We start from the raw sequence: 15698 nt of genomic DNA, 5'->3' as shown, positions 1-15698 counted from the left end.
AAAAAAGACTGATAAGAACCAACACCTTGCCAAGGGATCAGAAACAATTATCTATCTGTTGTGGAATGAGACAACCAGAAATATACTTTTTTGAGATGACAACTACAAATAGAAAGTGGCAGTGCCTGAAAACACTCATATATTCCTGACAAACAAGAAAGGAATAAAACTGGTTCTTATTTGTATTGTAGTTGCACATGTAAAAAAGCCAGATTGACTGGCAGGAATGCAAACTTGAATATGGTGCTTACTAGACATGTAGTTCATAACACGGCGGGCCAATTCATCATAATCCAAAGATGAGCCTCCAATGGAGATTCCTGGAGGTCCTGGAGGACCAGGTGGACCTTGAGGTCCAATGAGATAACGTCCAGAGTCACCTAATGAAATAGAAGAATAAAGTTATAATAAAATTCAAAAAGATTTGAGGAGCACTGTTATTTGAGGACTTTTAAAATCTAATCTTATGGTTTTATCAGGATCACTTTAAGAATGCATTCTGAAGAATTCTTCATTTTTCCTATGCATCTAATGAAAAATTCTTGCTAGCTCTCAAGGAAAGCTTTGGAAAGGATGATTTGGAATTCTGAGTGCCAAACATGCAGGGCCTACCTAATATGTTTAATTCTTTGTTGACATGAAATGTATGCATAAGCTTTTCCAAAGATAGTATGTTGCAGAAGATCTTGAATTACAACTCAGTTCCCTTCCAAACTGTCCTTATATCCCAGAATCCAGTCCCAGGTTATATGCTTTGAACTGGATTATATGAGTTGCCACTGCCATATAATCTGAGATAAACAGATAATCTGGGATCAGATCCTGGGATATAAGGACAGTGTAGAAGAGGCCTCATACTATACCTGGTAATTACTAATGCCTGGTCAAGATGATGAGAATTATAATCTAAAACATCTGGCACCATGTTGGAGAAAACTAGTTCCCTCCTTCCTTAGGCAAGAATTGGACCTACACCAATTAACTAGTCCCATTTTTCCCAACTAGCTGTCTTAGTCATACTGTTTAATGGGTGTTGAAGTCTAACAGCTGGAGGATGGCTATGGGAGAGAAGCATTACTGAGGGAGGTTTAGATAGTAGGCACTTTGCAAATGCAGTGTTTACTCTGGCTTCGGAGTTTTGCAGGATCTTCATTGAACCCTATCCACATGTGAGACGGAAAGGAAGAGCCTCTGAAACTCTGAGCAACCCCTTAAAGTCAGTGTAGTAGACACTATTGAGCTATCAAGCTGATTCAGAGTAGATTTGCACATTCGTTTCCTGTGCTTACTGCTGCTACTTTTATATGATTGTGATAATTTCCAATAAAACACTTAGATATTTATTACACCTATTGTTTACAATTAAAAGGCAACATGCAGTTATTTTATCCCGTTCCTTAATGGATTTTATCTGGTGAGGAAAGAGACTGAGGAACCAAAGGAAAGAAACTGGGCATGCAGTCATGCCGGCCACATGACCTTGGAGGTGTCTACGGACAACGCCGGCTCTACGTCTTAGAAATGAAGATGAGCACCAACCCCCAGAGTCAGTCATGACTGAAATTAACATCAGGGGAAACCTTTACCTTTACCTTTACAAATTGAAAACATCATGTAGAACTTCTATAAACTTACACGAATGAGGCAGTATATTTATACAGGAAAGGCATCTTCAGGAAACCCTTAGATTGAAAAATTTATTACAGTCTACTAAAGATATTGGAGAACTGATACTGTCCAGAATTCTACCACTTCAGTCTGTCACCCTAAACTCTATGGGGTGTAGATCAGGTCCTAGTCCACATAAGCAAAAGATGAATTAACTGTAGCATTCTCTTGACCTTCTCTTGGCACCTTAGTCCATGTTCGATTAATGTTTCCAGGAAGCACGTCCAGATCAGGAGGCTAATGTAAATGAACCTCTGTTCAAACCCATGTCCATTGTGAGTGACTGCTAATGAAGAAATGGGATGTTGACATGAACCACAAGAAGGACTGTGATCTTTCCTTCTTCTTGTTGGTCATGCAGATGACCCATTATGATATCAGCAGACATTCCCTCAATGGACAGGTGGAGCTCTGTGTCTGGTTAGGAAACTATGGTGGGGAGGACACATCCCCTCTCCCTGTGCTGACCAGCAGAGGGAAAGGGTTATGGGGCAGTGTCTGGACAATGGATCAGGCCAATGGATCAGACCTGATCCAGCTGTCAAGACTACCCCAGGACATTCAAGAGTTTCATGCAAACTTTGAAGTATCTCCTGACTTTGTTCAAAGCAGTACAAAGTCAGAATATAGCTGAAAGAGCAGAAGCTGCTGTACATCATGAAGACAGCCAGCAGTCCGTTCATAGTGAGTCCACATTTTTGGCCCTGCATAGACAAATCCTGACTTTAAGACACGAACATGTATGTGATCTTCAGAAAGACAGAGAAGGTACTTACTCTGTAGATACTGGGAGACGTATTGCTGAATCTCTCGCATGGAGCTCATTCCTGGGCCTGGTGGTCCAGGTGGGCCTGGTGGACCGGGTGGACCCTGGGAAGTTCTTGATCCAGCTGTAGAAGTAAAAATGGTTTTATTACTAACTGAGCAAGGCACAAGCTGATAAAACAAAAACTCTTTCATTTCAGTGAAATGAAACAGAGCAAATGTGTGTTTGTCTTAAAAAGGGGGAAAAAGGAGTCTTGTGGTGCCTTTATAACTAACAGATTTATTTCTGCATGAACTTCCATGGATTACACTCCAGAAGCCTGGAGTGCAATCTTCAAGGCACAGCTAGAGATAAATAGTAACATGGCTGTAGCAGTATACCATGAATGGCAGGAAGAAGACTGTCACGGAGATAGCACCTACACCTTTAATTCTCTTGCAAGTTTCTCCCTGGAATTGTCCCTTAGGCTCTGTGGATATGTGTGTTACTTTTACCCACTGATTTTTTTTTTCCTTGACAACATTTCTCCTCAGCCCCTGCCACAATGCTGTTATCTGGCATGTTCAGGAAAGAGATTTGCCAGTATATTGTGTAATTGTGTCCTTTTCTACTTCCCCATTTTCCACTTGCCCCTGACCTTCAAATGGCTCAATCAGGGATGTTTCGTTGCATCTTACAATCCTTCCCCTTGCACATGGGCTCTCCTAATGGGTTTGTGCAAGAACTACACAATCATTCATGAATTGACAGTTTGTCTTCGTTTTTGGATCTTTTTTTAAAAAAAAAAATGCCTAACAAATGATGCAGGAGGATGCATAGCTATACACTACATTACATTTATGTGAGTGTTATCTGTCTGTGTACACTTACTTCCATCCATCCATCCGTCCCTGGATAGGCTACAGTTCTAGGAACTTAAAAGGTAAACTAATAATATTTTTAGCTTTAGTGAGGAACAGTTAAATCCCTGAAAATATAGGTTGCTCATCTTTACAGACAATGTCTAACAATGCCTTTGGTGTTCTAAGACTCCAGTTTTTCATGTCCAACACATTTCTAAACCATATGATTGCAAATACACATTTGAAAATACATAAACAAATTGAATTAATTGTTAGATGCCAAGGAGGGTGCGAGCAGAATAGAACCTCGAGCAACCTTCCAGACAGGCTCTATCTATTTTCTGTTTATCCCAGATTATCTGGCAGTGGGGACTCACATAATCCAGTTTAATGCAGAAAACCTGGGATCAGATCCTAGGGATACAGAGCCTGTCTGGAAGGGCCCAGGGATGAAACAGGACTTTAGGATTCTGCATCTCTTCCCCCGCCTCCACACACAAGACGTTCTGGTTGGTAAAATACAATAAACTATAACAATTTGTTTTCAAATATGAATTAATATTTGCATAAAATATTCAACTTTATTCTGAACAGAGAATCCAGCTTCTCCTGGAAATATTCCTTCCTCTCTCAACCCCAATGCAGAACATATACAGCTCCAGTGAGCAATTTCTGGCTCTCCAGAAGTTACTGGACTGCACTTCTTGCTATTAGCTACACCATGCTCTATGTTATGTGTCAATAGACAGGTACTAACTATCACATTCACCTGCTATTGCTATTGTTATTATTGCATTATTTATTACTCAATCTTTTCCCTAATATGGGACTTGGGGCAGCTTATTTAATCTTCAGTGACAGAAATGCCTATACAATAATTAATGTTATATTGTAATGTACATAATAATCAGCTGTGTAGTCATGATCCTGGCACCAATGCCACTCTATAACTGACCCGAAACTTCTTTTTGTAGAATATCAGCTACTATGGGAGAAGGAGGTATGTTCTCCAGACAACTAGGACGTGAGCGGATGATGTTTCCATCTGTTCCTGCCAATGAGTGAGGTTGTGACAAGAGGACACAGGAACTTGTCACAAGCCTTCATCACAGCCTTGTTCACCAACAGAAGTAGGATGAAAATGTAATCCACCCATGCCCTGGTTGGCAGTAGAAGGGACCTCCATTTCTCAGAGCAGCTGCCGTCCAAATTCAGGCATGTAGCCGGGGTGGGGGGGGGGGGGGTGGGGGGGGGTGGGCTTGAGGAGCTTCAGCCCCCCCCCCCTTGAAATTCTCAGGGTGGTCCTCGAGAAGGCCTTACATTTATTATTTAAACTGTTATGTTTATTAATATCATAATCTGATCACCATGCTCAATATATCCCATATGCATGGGGGTATTGGGATAACGATACAAAAGGTTTGCTAGGGTAGGTCCTCTCTCACTCAGCCTCAGCCTCGCCCCCCGAATCAAAATCCCAGCCCCCCGTCCCCCCGAATTAAAATCCTGGCTACGAGCCTGCGTCCAATGCAATAAGATGGGAGGGGGAGTTAGGCAAAGAGATGCTACTTGTTCATTGTATGTAACTTAGTTAACTATAATTTAACTACATGCCATTATTTATTATTTAAACTACAACTAACTGAATATATGTTTCCATGTCACCATTGGTGACAAGAGTTTTGGAAAACTATTTCACACAACTTTGCTCTGAAATGTTTCAGGGGTAGCCGTGACAGTCAAAATACAAACAAAATCCACTCTGTTGGCCATCCAAAAGGCATAAAAATAATATACGCTGTGTTCTCATTTTGGGAGGAGGCCCTCACTTTGTATCTAAAATGTAGATCCAAAATTTCAGATATCAACACAGAATAGATTCCGTATGTTGTTACAGATCTGCTCTGCGGGGTACAAGTACTTAATTTTTTTGCCTATGATGTATGCTAGCAGCACCTAAGGAGCATGAGGGCTTCTGCAACGGATGACATCAGAGATGGGCAATGTGTAGCCCCTGGAGTGTTGTTGGACTATAATAGTCATCATCCTTTGCTATTAGCTATGCTAGTTAAGATTGATTAGAATTGCATCTGGAGGGCCATACATTGCCCACCTCAGTGTATATCACATACAAATATGTATATTTTTTATGCAAACAGTTTCTTTTACCTCCTCCAGGAATGCCAGGGGCTCCTGGTACACCTGCATCACCTAACGGAAAAAAGGGGGGGAAAGTTTGTTAATCAAATCCATAGAAAAAGACTCAGCCATATGAATATTCTGTAGGTCTTGACAGATGATCTCATTGACACAGTCATGTGCTTCTTCAATGCCTACTTGCCTTTCACATGTCACTAAATGTTTGGGGAAAGGGTCAAGGAGGAAAAATAATTGAGGGTTTTTTTGGGGGGGATATTGATAATTATGCAAGGTTAGTAGAGAAATCCAGTTTCTGCAGTCACCAAAAATGTGATTTATGATGGCCTAAGTTGGACTTATACCATTGCAAGTCAGTAACAGGTTGCCAGCTTTAATTTAATCATTTCCAGAGATGAGGGAGAATCTAATTTGCCTCTTTGTAAGAAATAAGGAGATAACAGGTTATTCTCAAAAAGGGCACATTTTATTATCATAATTTTAGAAACCTCATGCTCCATTCATCCACTTGACTGCTTCTACAAGGTAACACAAGCTTTTCACTTAAGGATGCCAGAAGTAGACAGTCCCACACCATCTGGCTTTTGTGAGATCACAACAATTGTTTTGTGGAAGGACAAACTGCTGAATGCTCACAAACCTTTGTCTCCTTTGGGTCCTGGTGGCCCTGGTGGTCCTTGAATGGCAACTCCAGCACCTGTTAATAGAGATGGCAAAAGACTCAGAAAGGTGTTGAAGTGGAAATGGAACAGAGGACGGAAGTGCTATGACACACATGACATTGCATTATTAAAATGTGCATCTAGAATGGGTTATATAATAGTATTGGAATGTTCTCAGCATTCGCCATCATGGACTCTTCTAAATGGAGCTTCTTGGAGTTTCATTCCAGAAAAACTGGAGGGTTGCATGAGTGCCACCCTGATGTAAAATAACCAATATAAACATGCGCATAGATACGCTCCACTCTTAAAGGAAGCAGAAACTATCAGGTGGCTCAAAACCTATCAACTCAGATCTGCAACTGCATAATTTATAAGGATAGTCTTATACTTACTTACCTATTAGCAATTTTAACTGTTAACTGTGAATTTTTAATACTGTTTATGTTTAATTCTGTTTTAATGTTTGCATATTTACATATTTTAAATCGTATGCTAATAATTTTATGTTAGGCTGCTTTGAGTGTCCTTTGGGAGAGATAAAGCAGGGTAATAATAATAATAATAATAATAATAATAATAATAATAATAATAATAATAATAATAATTCCCATTCAGATTATGCTGAAAGGATCCAGCTAAAAGGGGGTAAGTATTTAGAGTTACCTGCAGAAAGTCCTGGAAGTCCTGGTTGGCCTGCTTCTCCTGCAAAAAAAGAGATGACAAATCATATAACTTGAGTATTACAATGCCTTAACTGCTCCTATTCTCCAGAGAGGAAATAGTAATAGATACCTGTGAATCCTCGTGGGCCAGGTGTGCCTGCCAAAAAGAGGAGCCATCAGATCAGTGATCCTTATAGAGTCAGTGGCTATTCAATATTTCCTGTCCCCTGGCCAAGATCAACATCATTACTAGTAGATATGCTAGAGCAATTTTTATCTTCATTATTTCTATCAAAGGCAAAACTAAAGGGGGCTGAATACAGAAAAACCTTCCATTACGTGCAAACACATACCATGATTAGCATTAAATCTCCTTATGTAAATCCAAGGCTACTCCTCTCTAACAATGTGGCACTCTAATAATACCTAGAGTAGAATCCAATTTCTGAGCCAGATAGAAAATATTTTTTTCAGTTGGGAGTCTGCTTCATGCTCTTGAGAAACATTGCAATGGTTTCTGAAGGAAGGAGGAAGTACAACTTCCTCACTGTATTGTTGAAAGTTTCACAGCCATAATCACTGGGGGGTTGTGTGGTTTCCGGGCTGTATGGCCGTGTTCTAGCAGCTTTTTCTCCTGATTTTTCTCCTGCATCTGTGGCTGCAATCTTCAGAGGATCTTTGAAGATGCCAGCCACAGATCCAGGTGAAACGTTAGGAGAAAATCCCGCTAGAACATGGCCATACAACTCAGAAACCACACAGCACTCCAACTTCCTCACTGGCAGTATGGATTGAATGAATTTATTGGCTGAAGGCACCTGCCCTAGAAGACTTCCCAGGTATACACACCAATGATCAACGGGCACTAGAAAAGTATGTCTTCTTGATGTTTAGCATCTAGACTATATTTCTTAGGTTGAAATGGGTTAACAAAGTAACGAAGGCAAAAAAGACAGTGTGACAATGGCTTTTTCTGTCCTCAGTCCCATTGATAGACCCCCCAGTACTTCAATCAAGAGTTCAAGCAAGATGTATGTAAAACCCATGGATCCATCAGGTCTATTTTAATTGTCAATTTCTTGTGATCGGGTCTCTGCTGTAACAATGTACATAATATATCCTGTGTTGCTATCTTGAGATTACATAACAATGTAATCTCTGCTTATCACTGTTCTGAGATTACATTCAAGAAAGTGACTTACTGTTTTTACTATATCATTGCAACTCAGAACAATAAAAAGATCGTCAAGTAGCAAGGATCTGTGCAATAATAATATATTTGTGTGTGTGTGTGTTTCACTGTTCTCCTCTTTTATGGCCTTTCAATGGTGCCATAAACTCCAGGCTGTAAATCAGGTTGTCACATGCCTATTCACTGGATTCAAATGATCAGATTTTGAGAAACTCACCTTGTTCTCCCCTTGGACCTGGAGGACCAGGTGGACCTGGTGGGCCAGCAAAGAAAGTTTCTGTATTGGGAGAAAAAAAGAACCCAAAACAAGATATGGATATGAACAGGGGATACATGACAGCTGTGCTTCCTGGTGACATCTAGTGACTCTTTGATTGAGATCCTGCATTGAGAGATGTATATAGAGCATGTAGCTAAGTCTCCAGATGCTACACTCACTAAACTCATCTTATAAGTTGTGCAGCCCCCACTCCACCCCCTTTGAGGATAACTAGGGATGCATTCAGCTATGTTCCATATTTGGACATTCTGTGATGTGTACTGTATTTGCAGGTCCTTGTGACACCTCTAGAAATGAAGTCCTTGTAGCACAGCCAACTACAATAATACAGCTGAACAAGTCCTTGCTCATCTCTCCACTTTCTGACAACATAGAAATTGTGAGATTTGATCATTACATAGTCAGAACAGAATTCTGATCTCTGCAACAAAAACAACAAAATATGGCATGCTGCTATATGTTCAAAGCGATGCCCAACATCACCGAATTTGCAGAACATTTTCTACACTAATTTTGATACAAAATGGGGATGTGAATTTACAAAACAAATGGGAAACACCTACCTGATGTGGGCACAAAGGATCCTGGTCTTCCTGGTGGGCCTGGAGGACCTGGAAGACCTTCTCCTAAATAACAAAACCATATATATTATTAATAGTAAAGGTAAAGGTTTCCCCTGACGTTAAGTCCAGTTGTGACTGACTCTGGGGGTTGGTGATCATCTCCATTTCTAAGCCAAAGAGCCGCCGTTGTCCATAGACACCTCCAAGGTCATGTGGCTGGCATGACTGCATGGAGCGCCGTTACCTTCCCGCCGGAGCGGTACCTATTGATCTACTCACATTTGCATGTTTTCGAACTGCTAGGTTGGCAGGAGCTGGGACTAACAGCGGGCGCGCATTCCGCTCCCGGGATTTGAACCTGGGACCTTTTGGTCCGCAAGTTCAGCAGCTCAGCGCTTTAACACACTGTGCCAACAGGGGCCCCTACATTATTAATACCTTTAAGTAATTGCTGATTAATACACACATTTAGAAGAAATATTAAAGACGGTCATGCAGAAAGCACCATATAAATATGCCTACTGGTCTCTTCTTGGTTAAGTTGTGATATCTATCCTCTTTCTCTTCCTCCTCTTCAACTTCTTTTTCTTCTCTCTCTCTCTCTCTCTCTTGCTTTTTTTGGACTGGATGGCCCATGAGGTCTCTTCCAACTCTATGATTCTATGATTCTAACACTTCCGCAACACAACAGGGCAATTTGAGCTCTCATTAATGTGATTTACCTGGTGGGCCACGGGGTCCTCGAGGGCCTTCGACGGATACACCTGAAAAAATGGGAAGTTTAAGTGAAAGAAATAAGATAATTATATTCCACTTATCCCTCCTTTAAAAATAGAGACAGATTTAGGGAACATGGCAACAACAGGAAAGGGCTCAGGTTTCTTCATCATGATGCTTTCTATTCCTGGCTAACTTATAGTATATGTAATTGACTTTATTCATGCACAATATTTGCTTTCTCAAGCAGCTCAAGTAGGAATCATATGCAGATTCACTGTACCAGAGTGCCAGAGTGCTCCTTTTCCTCTGCCTTTGACTTAAGATCTCTGACACACCACCCAATGCAAATCACATTATCTAAGCCTTACCAAATGGTAAAACTGCCATGGTTTCAAAGATCTATATTTCATATCCTTCCATTGTTTCAGTTTGGCAGAAACAGTTAATAATAATCTTTATTTCTATCCTACCCCATCTCCTCGAAAGGACTCGGGGCAGCTCACAACATAATTAGAATACAATAAGCAATATATATGAAGTAAATAACAAATAAGAAAAACCAATAAAATAACAATTAAACATTAAACAGTAAAACATTAATTATACACATTTAAAACATAATAGCTCCATAAATTAATTAATTAAAAGCCAAAAGTGCTCAAGTGTATCTATAAAAACAAGGTTGCAAAAGCAGGAGAGGAGAGGCTGCATTTTGTCCTTCCCAGTAGGCCCAGACAAAAGCAAACTGTTGCAGCCTCTCCTAGGTAGTATAAATGTTGTGTCTTAGACACACATCTGTGAAATGTTGAAGCATCTGATATCTCATTGCTAGTCCCTATTACAGTAAAAGCACTGAATTAGTTGTTGAATTGTAAATCTACCTACAGTTGTCCCTTCACATTTGCAGTTTTGATATTTTCCCTCTTGGATTCTCTAGACCAGGGGTCCCAAACTTTTTAAACAGGGGGCCAGTTCACGATCCTTCGGACCGTAGGAGGGCCGGACTATAGTTGGCCACCGAGCAATAATACTTAATAATAACAACAACAACAACAACAACAAAAAAGAGGGTTGGAAGAGACCCTTTGGGCCATTGAGTCCAATCCCCTTCTGCCTTTGTGCACCGAAAGCACAAGCAAAGCATCCCTGACAGATGGCCACCCAGCCTCAATGTTAATAGTAATAATAATAATAATAATAATAATAATAATAATAATAATAATAATAATAACAACAACAACAACAACAACAACAACAACAAAGAGGGTTGGGGAGACCCCTTGGGCCGTTTAGTTCTATCCCCTTCTGCCTTTGTGCACCAAAAGCCATTAGTATTGCCCCTGACAGATGGCCACCCAGCCTCAATGTTAATAATAATAATAATAATAATAATAATAATAATAATAATAATAAGGGTTGTGAGAGAAGAAGAGACCCCTTGGGTCATTTAGCCCAACCCCCTTCTGCCCTTGTGCCGTGGGGGCCCGGATAAATGGCTTCAATGGGCTGCATCCGGCCCCCAGGCCTTAGTTTGGGGACCCCTGCTCTAGACTATATGGTCAACTTCCTTTAGTCATGCTGGAGGACACAGAAATTTCTAGAGAGAACACCACTCTATGAATCTGTAGAGCAGTGGTTCTCAACCTGTGGGTCCCCAGGTGTTTTGGCCTACAACTCCCAGAAATCCCAGCCAGTTTACCAGCTGTTAGGATTTCTGGGAGTTGAAGGCCAAAACATCTGGGGACCCACAGGTTGAAAATCACTGCTGAAGATCACCCAATGCAATTCTGTGTTCAGTTTTCAGGGGAAGTTGACTAAAGAGTTATGCTGAAAAACCTAGATTAAGCAAAGGCCTAGAGAGGCCTTTGCTTAAGTAAAAATATAGCAATGTCTTTATTCATGCTTTTTCACATTCATGGCGGGGGGGGGGGGGGGTCCTATACTCTTAATCCCTCTTAAAATGGTAGACAGTCCATATAAATCTCCACTGAGTTAATGGATTTAATCTCACTTGAATCTAATCTTCTATCTCTTAATTGTTACTGAATCAGAATAGTCACAAAGACCTTGTATAACAGCAATGGCTTTTTCTTATTCCTCCGGTGTTGAAAAATCATTCTTCCCTTCACATTACATTGGTATTTCCTAACCCAGTGCTTTACAGATGTGTTGAACTACAACTCATTCAGTCCGCAGCCAATGTTGACCAAACTGCTTGGGGATGATGACAGCTGTAGTGGAACACATCTGGAGGGCACTGGGTTGGGGGTTACATCTGCAGCATATGCCAATCCCTTATAAAATGTTTTAAAACAGTGGATTAAAATAGAAAAGCAAGAAAACGGATTTTCCAGCAATATGAAGGAGGCAGATGCTCACTGCTGATCTCTGAGGTTTAGTGTTAGAAGATGCCAAGAATTCTCTGAAATAAATGTGCATATGAATATATATGCTGAAGCGGTTGTTTCTGAGGAGACTATACATTTAAAGTATGTTTGTATCTCTCCTTCCCACTTTTTTCACTCTAAGTGGTTTTGTAAATGGATACAAAAGATGGTAGCATGTATACCTGGTAGTCCTGGTGGACCTGGAGGTCCAGGAGGTCCTGGTGATCCTTGCACACTTGCTGAAGGGGGAAGAAAAGGAAATGCAAATAAACTTAAATTTACAGACAATAACTGAAGTTTGGAGATATTTCTGAAATTTAAACATGGCATTTTAAAAAATAAAATAAAAGCCGTCAGTTAAAAGAACTTAAGTGAAAATCTGTTTCAGAAGACTTGTCTTAAATCATTTCTTGTATATCATAGGAAGAATAAAAGCTACTGTATATACTTGAGTATAAGCTGATTTTTTCAGCCCTTTTTTAGAGCTGAACCCCCCCCCCCTTTCTTGGTTTATACTCGAGTATATAGATACATTTATTATTTTTCTCTATTATTGTTATTATTACATTTATTAATTTACTGTATTATTATTGTTAGTATTACATATATTATTTTACTCTATTATTATTACATTTATTTTTACTCTATTTATTATTATTATTATTCATTTATTATTTTATTATTACTGTTATTACATTTGTTTTTTTTACTCTGTTTATTATTATTGGAAGGATATGTAAGCAAATTTACATTAAAGAAGGTTAGAATAGTGATTTAATCAGAGTTGGACAGTCTTATCTTAAATTACAATTTTATGTAATTATTCAAAAACATTTAATCTACTGATGCTTAAATGTAATTTTATTGGTATTTATTTTTATTTTTGAAATTTACCAGTAGCTGCTGCACCTTTGGCTTATACTCAAGTCAATAAGTTTTTCCAGTTGTTTTTTTTTGTGTGGTAATATTAGGTGCCTTGGCTTATATTAGGATTGGCTTATACTCGAGTATATACTGTATATTGATCAGAAGAGCAGGGAGAGGGCTGGAAGACAGGTGGATAAAACCTATATTACTTCAAATGTATTTAAGGAAAAATCCAGTTTCGGGTAAAAATCTTGGAGGACTTTTGCCTCCTTCCACAATCAAATTCTTTCAGAATAATCCAATGGAGCTTTACTGATTGGTACGTGGGGTTATTAATTTTGTCTCAGTGGGATATTTGGCAAAACATTTTCTAGCATACATGCTTGCAAGACATCTGTGGGCAAAATCAGTCACAGCTGCCTTTGCTTATACTTAAACACCACACTATATTAAATATGTAAAATATGTCCATCAGGTTTTTGTCCTAAAGAAAACATGTGCAGCCTCCATCCAATTTGAACCCTAGCAATGAAAGGTTAACTCTCTCCTGATCCAATTGGTATTATCCCCAGTCAATATCTTGCTTTTTAAAAAAGCATGGGGTTAAAAAGGGATAGGGTAAAAGCCCTATTGTTGCCAAAGGAGGCTTATCCTCCCGCTTTAGGTTTCTACTTTGTTGGGCTTTTGCAATATGGGAGCTATGTGCAAGGCAGTTTAAAACTTCATTACCAACATCGGATAGTCCCAGAACGGATCTGATCTGTGTGGTCTTATTTGAGTGTTTAGATCCAAAGTGTTCCTAAACTTCATAGTATTCCAAGATCTGGGGACCTGATCATCTTCTCTAGCCCTCAGGGTAAGGAGAGGAATCTCAGCACAAGAATGCTTCATTAGAAAGTGCGTAAAGTACATACATTTTCCTCACTTGTTAGACTTGCTGTTTTTACTTCAATGTCACAGAATGTGCAAATGTAGTAAACACTGAAGGCAGTGGTTCTTAACCTTCCAAATGCCGCGACCCCTTAATATAGTTCTCATGTTGTGGTGACCCCCAACCATAAAATTATTTTCGTTGCTGCTTCATAACTGTGATTTTACTACTGTTATGAATCATAATGTAAATACCTGATATGCAGGATGTATTTTCATTCACTGGACCAAATTTGACACAAATACCCAATACACCCAAATTTGAATACTTTAGATGGAAGGATTCACTGTAGGCCCGTAGCCAGGATTTTGATTCCAGGGGGACTGGGATTTTGGTTCGGGGGGGGGGGGGGCTGAGTCTGGGCGAGAGAGGATCTACCCTAGCAAACCTTTTGTATGGTTATCCCAATACCCCCATGCATATGGGATATATTGAGCATGGTGATCAGATCATGATATGACTAAACGTAACAGTTTAAATAATAAATGTAAGGCCTTCTTGCGGACCACCCTGAGAATTTCGGGGGGGGGGGGGGGGAGGGCTGAAGGTACACAAATTTGTTACCTATGTTCTACAATATAGTAACGAATGATGTAAAAATTTTTGCAGTCGTTGTGTTATTAGGATAGCACCCACAACATTAGGCACACAGCACTTTTTATATAAGACCAACAAACTAAAATACTAATGAAACTAATAAACTGGGTTTTGAATATCACATTTCATGCTTGATGTCTGCTGGACCTCCCGACAGTGCATGCCATGCTCCCTACCAACACTTGCTTGTTTAGATCTGTTGACAGACCTGACCACTGATTGGTAATAACTTGCATTTTTTGTGTTCATTTGGAAAATAAAGAAATCACAATTACTTTAATTTCATGTTTCACAACAGATGAAATATGTACAAAGCAATTTTTCAAAATCCTCTTCTCTTCTTTATGTTTCCACTGCCCCCTTATTTTTATTCAACATTCCCCAATTGCACCCCAGGTAACCACCACCCCCTCAATTCTTCCATTGCCCCTAAAGAGACAATATTGCTCACTTTGGGAAGCACTGCTTTAGAACAACTATAAAGATGCTTACACAAAGACCATATCCTACCTCCAAGAGGAGCAGCCTCTACCATTCTACTAGTTTCAACTGTAATTGATTCACCTGGTATGCCCCTCTCACCACGAGGACCTACATCAGAATGCAAATATATCAGGTTATTTAAATGACAGGGCTCAAACCCAACATTTCACCCCACCCCAAATTCAAGAGGCTCAATTCCAATTTCTACCTAAGCTGAATGGAAGCCTTCAAAAACAAAACAAATCCAATGGTCATTCTGGTTAGGTTTTGAGAGTTATATTTTTTCTCAAGATCTGGCATACATACATTACATGCCAATCTCTGACATGTATTTTGAAATATTGTTATATAACATTGCAATTTTATTAACTTCCATCTGGTATACTCTGCCTTTTCCTTTAAAAATCTGAACAAATACTAAAAGAATACTGTAAAATATGGCAGGAACATGAATACACATAATAAAGTGAAAATACGTATTTGTGTGTGTGGCTGGGGTGTCAACTTACATAAACAGGGCTCCCATTTCCACAAACAGCTATAGCTCCCACTGCTCAGGAGACACCAATGCCCCCCCCCTCCAATGACATTGCATTATGGTGAGTGCCATGAACATGTCCAAGAGCCCTGACAATGTTCTCCACAAACACCATCCTGCCCACCACCCAAGTGAAGGCTTTCATTCGAGGACAATTTCATCCTAGATTTTCTGTGTTTCCTCCACCAAAGACACTTCCCAATGTTTCTTACCCTCTCCATTGGTGTAGAATTTGCATGACCCTGCCTACTGCCTCTCCCTTAACAATTTCCTATTCTTTTCTATGGCACACAGCAAACGGAGGAATTGATCAGCAACTGAACATACTAGAGAGATTTGGGGAGAACTCACCAAGATTTATAGGAGTTGTAGGTACTGGG

The 15698-nt window shown here is 39.8% G+C and overlaps 1 protein-coding gene across 3 annotated transcripts in view; it reads right to left on the bottom strand.

Annotated features, from left to right (window-relative positions):
* col17a1 (collagen type XVII alpha 1 chain) overlaps window positions 1-15698 on the bottom strand; it is an 83675-nt gene that overhangs the window by 18225 nt on the left and 49752 nt on the right. For all 3 annotated transcript variants that reach the window (XM_062976290.1, XM_062976288.1, XM_062976289.1), the window contains 11 exons: window positions 14808-14888; window positions 12085-12141; window positions 9518-9559; window positions 8796-8858; window positions 8170-8229; window positions 6891-6917; window positions 6762-6800; window positions 6074-6130; window positions 5446-5487; window positions 2445-2558; window positions 252-380 (listed from right to left, as the gene is read on the bottom strand). In XM_062976290.1, the coding sequence (XP_062832360.1) occupies window positions 252-380; window positions 2445-2558; window positions 5446-5487; window positions 6074-6130; window positions 6762-6800; window positions 6891-6917; window positions 8170-8229; window positions 8796-8858; window positions 9518-9559; window positions 12085-12141; window positions 14808-14888 (711 nt within the window). The remainder of the gene's footprint in view (window positions 1-251; window positions 381-2444; window positions 2559-5445; window positions 5488-6073; window positions 6131-6761; window positions 6801-6890; window positions 6918-8169; window positions 8230-8795; window positions 8859-9517; window positions 9560-12084; window positions 12142-14807; window positions 14889-15698) is intronic.

This window comes from Anolis carolinensis, chromosome 3 (assembly GCF_035594765.1).
Source record: "Anolis carolinensis isolate JA03-04 chromosome 3, rAnoCar3.1.pri, whole genome shotgun sequence".
Lineage (NCBI taxonomy): Eukaryota > Metazoa > Chordata > Lepidosauria > Squamata > Dactyloidae > Anolis > Anolis carolinensis.
The sequence above is the reverse complement of the archived record's forward strand: the minus strand, read 5'-3'. Positions and strand labels throughout refer to the sequence as shown.